This window comes from Bidens hawaiensis, unplaced genomic scaffold (genome assembly GCF_021521415.1).
Source record: "Bidens hawaiensis isolate Kalapana, Puna unplaced genomic scaffold, B.hawaiensis_p1.1 tig00063331_1, whole genome shotgun sequence".
NCBI classification, from domain to species: Eukaryota; Viridiplantae; Streptophyta; class Magnoliopsida; order Asterales; family Asteraceae; genus Bidens; species Bidens hawaiensis.
In genome coordinates this window covers 77,381-81,676 of record NW_027501323.1, presented here as the reverse complement: position 1 = coordinate 81,676, position 4,296 = coordinate 77,381, and the positions used below count along the sequence as shown (strand labels likewise).

The window sequence follows — 4,296 nt, the reverse complement described above, 5'->3', positions numbered from 1 at the left end:
TCACTAGGTAGCTTGCACGTATTCTTCTTGACTTGATCTACCTCTTCCGCCAATTCCCCACTTTTTTCTAAAGTTGCTTGAGGTTTCTCTTGAATCTCTATCATTGGCACCACTTCTTGTACGTATAATCTTTCTTGTGTGCCATTGTCGTCAATAATAAAGCCATCATATCATCGAGGGTGGTAGAACTTTGTTGATTACCTTATCTTGATTTTGGTACTATATAGACTCTAAAAATCTCACTCAACGTCATTTAAGGTAATAAATCTTAATCTTTTAATAGAAATTGGAGACACTAAACTTCTGAAAATTTCACTAGCATCCAGGGCAAAGTTTTATGGGCTCTATTTGTTCTATCTGTTTACGTTTTTTTGCTACAAATTGGGTTCTGTTTGTTCTATCTGTGTCAAAACTAATACTCTTTTCCATCCGTTCATTGGTGTGTTATTGATATAAATACTCCATGAATTTTGACTATTAATAAAACCTTTAGTTAAACTATATATTACACTTATTCTTTGACTAAAAGAATTACTTTTCAACACATATATACATAAAATTGGACTGTTACATTGCACACAATACCCTAGTTTCAAAATGTTATTATCTAGATTTGGAATGAGATTTAAGGTATATATGTTGTAAGTTAAGATTTGATTAGGAACTGTGAGCATATATATCCTAGACCACACTTTAATCAATTAATTAATTAATGATTAAGAAAGCTACAATTATTACAACAAGACTCATATTCTTGTACAAAGATATTGGCCAAAGCTGCATCATTTTGCCTGTAGCTGCCCCAACATCAAAGATTCATCCCCTTTTCTTTGCTTTTCTTTCTCTATCACCATTTTTTTTCCTTTTTCCTTTTAGCTTTCTATCTTTATCATCTCCCACTTGCCCTTCTGGTTTCTCATTTATTGATCATTACCATATTTCAAATCCAATAATCCTTTTGGACGTCAATGATCAATCAGTCTTATCTGAATGTTCCACCAAACGTTGGTGTCCAGAAATCGACCGTTGTTTCGTGTGTTACTGGAAACGTGCTTGAAACAGGTACCAAACATAGCCCGCGACTTCTTAGGTCTTGTCTTGGCCCTTCTGGTGGTTTATCCGGAGTCTACACCAACAGACGAATATTAGTTAATTAAATGCAAATTAAAAACACAACATTCTGGATTAATCAATAAATTAATATTTAAAAGTTACCTGTTGCTGTTGTTGCTGTTGCAAGATGGGAGCTCCATTTTTCATGTATGGAGTACTTAGAACCTGAAATTCATAAAAATTTAGATGCAAAGATTAACTAATTTATTTTCAAATGAATACATGTGTGTTTTAAAGTAATGTTATAGACTTACACCAACATGTTCATGTAAGAACTTGATATAGTCAATAGCTTCGGATAATACAGATGCTGTATCCGTCTGTAACAAATGAATAATTCAAACAAAACCCATAAATAGTTATTAATTAAACTAAAAAATAACTTTGTTTAAACATATGTGAGGCATAACTAGAAATCAAATGTCTTTTCACAACTGATTTTCAACCAGTCGCAAAAGACCTCATGCATGGGTAAAATCCTGATTGCATTGCGACCGTTTGTGGGTTTGTGAATAACCCATCATTGTGGCTGGATTGCGATAGTGCGCATAACAAAACAAAACATTCATTTCTCTAATCTTTTAACTATTAAAAAATTAAAGAAAATTGTATCATTCTCGCCCATATCTTATAAAATTAAAAATATATATATACATGAACAAGTTAGTTTAATTGTTCGTTTATTTATAATATACATAGATAGGTTATGTGTAGTTAGATGACACAAAATGGAAAAAAAATGTATGAAAACTAAAAACTAGTGTGGTAGTTTTTTTAATGCATATAACTTAGCATGTTTATACATGTAAGAAGTGTAAATATAAAAAACATGTACTTTTAACTAAAAAATCAAGTGACATAAATTTATTCTTTTTAATCTTGTAAAAGTTTGGTATCACGTAATTATTGTCAATGTATATATACATTTTAAAAAAAGCTAAGGATATTTGGAAAAACAATAAAAAAAATCTGATCATACTTTTCCGAAAGGTGAAACTAATTGTTGGAGTGCAGTGATTCTGTCCCCCATCTTCTCTTTTTTCACCTGAAAAATCCAAACATAGATTTCTTTCATTCTGTGGACATTAGAAATCAATTAAATAAATAATAATTGACCTAAAATTAAAAGCAGAAACAGATGATATTCTTTTTTTTTTTTTTTAAATTGACCTAATCACCTAAATGGTTCGTTAACGAAATCCAATCATTGAATAACTGTAATTTAATTTAAGTTACGATATTTAACAAGTAATTCGCTAGCAAAATAACAATAACAAAACTATAATAAAATAAATTAATTATTCCATAATACCTTAAAAGCCTGTATAGTTGATTGGTTTTCGTTTCGGGGTCTTTTGTTTGATGATGATTCACTAGTACTCTCTTTCACTACTTTGGATGTAATCTGTTAAGTATATAAAAATAAAAATCAATTTTTTTCTAATGAAATTAAGAAAAAGAGTAAGAGAAAGTAGGGTTTGAATGAAATTGTAGCAATAATAATATTGGTCATATATATTTCTTATTCTTTATGCTACCTTAGGTTTATCCTCAAAGCTTGATAAAGGTAGTTGCATTTGTAACGATGGAAAAAAGCCAGATCGCATATCATTTACTCCACCCGTAGCCGAAGCATTCCAAAACCTCGCGTTGTTAGCAAAGTGCAGTTGGTTCGCACCCATATCCGGCAACTGCGCTTTTGAAGGTGAGTTCACCACAAAATCTTGAGGTTGAGAGGAATATTTGGACCAATTAGACGTTGACAACTCACTGCTGCCGCCGGGTACATTCAGGCCGCCGTAGCTTGATTGATACAAGGAATAATTACTCATTCCTTGATTTTGTTCAAAGCTAGAATCTTGTTGTTGTTGGTTGTGGTCTGAACCGAATAAAGTTTGCATTATTGTAGAAGGGGCTCCATATAAATCCATATTTTGAAAGCTTGAATTTAATCCTTGGCATGTGACTATGCTTTCGGTGTCACTATCCTGTACTGGTTGATCCAAGTGGAAACCCCTAACGTTAATTTGCTTGAACTCTGATGATGAATCTTGTGAACTGGCAGGATACATCTTTTGCGGTCTCCATAGGTTATTTTCAAGCGGAATATGGGTTGTGTTTGAGCTCAAGCTATTATCTTGATCTTGAAGTAGATTCCTAAAACCACCATCACCTTTTTGATCTCCACGACTACAAATTAATTTAAAGTAAAGTAAATAAATTTAATTTACAAGTGATTAAATGTTTAAAAGAAATACAATATTAATATGTGCAATAAAGAAAAAGATGGTTATCAAGAAATGTTAGTGGACATACAATAAAGATTGATTCCAATCCAACGACTGTGGAAGTGACTGTGATGGAAGTCCCAACTCCATCATGGGTAAGGTGGTGTTAACGCGTGTGCCGTCGCCACCTGTGTTTGCCGTTGTCGAGGTGGTGGTGTCTCCGGTGGTGGTTTGGGTATCTTGGAATAGATTGATGGAGTTGGTGACAGAAACTGAATCTAAACAAGGTCTTGCTCTTGAAAATGAATTATCCCACCAATTATCGGCCATGGTTGCGGTTTCAATCGAAGATATCGATTGGTCAGATGATCCTTTGTCAAATGAAATGAAAAGGGTGTGATTGATCCTGGTATTTATATGAGGTTGAAGATGAAATTTGGAGTGTGGGTAAGGGTAGGGGTGGGAGTAAACAAAGGAAATGACAAGAATATGGTTGACTTTTGTTGTTCAAATGAGATAGTAGACAACATAAAATTCTTTGTTGAAATCAAATTCAACTGGTCATCACTAACTATAGATATTTTTCAGCCAATCTTATTTCATTCTCTTTTATTTTAATAATTTTCTTTTCCATTTAGGTTCTTTTTTCAAGGTATATATATGTGATTTGTTTGGAATTTTGACAAATTAAAAGAAAACAATAAAACGTATCCATATAGATAGTATCTAACTTTATGAGTGACTCTAATTCTTTGTAACCTGTGTTAAATCTATTTCCCTGAAATGTGGAGAAAATACGCCTTTAATATGTTGGTGAATCTAAACGTTTTATAAATATTTATTTGACAAGATAGTTTCTGTACAAGCTCAATAGAAACGTCTCTTATTTCTGAGATTTGTACCACTTGCCACACACACACAATTACAGTTCTCCGAGGGAGAACTAGCACTCATT

At 32.6% G+C, this 4,296-nt stretch overlaps 1 protein-coding gene across 1 annotated transcript; it reads right to left on the bottom strand.

Moving 5' to 3' along the window:
* Positions 1-430: 430 nt before the first annotated feature.
* On the bottom strand, positions 431-3,993 carry LOC143603913 (transcription factor bHLH123-like). The gene is made up of 7 exons (XM_077080572.1): positions 3,430-3,993; positions 2,652-3,303; positions 2,426-2,518; positions 2,093-2,158; positions 1,368-1,433; positions 1,216-1,278; positions 431-1,126 (listed from the first exon to the last, which is right to left on the bottom strand). The coding sequence occupies exons 1-7, from the start codon at positions 3,669-3,671 to the stop codon at positions 983-985; spliced, it is 1,326 nt and encodes a 441-aa protein (XP_076936687.1). The 5' UTR covers positions 3,672-3,993; the 3' UTR covers positions 431-982.
* Positions 3,994-4,296: the final 303 nt, after the last annotated feature.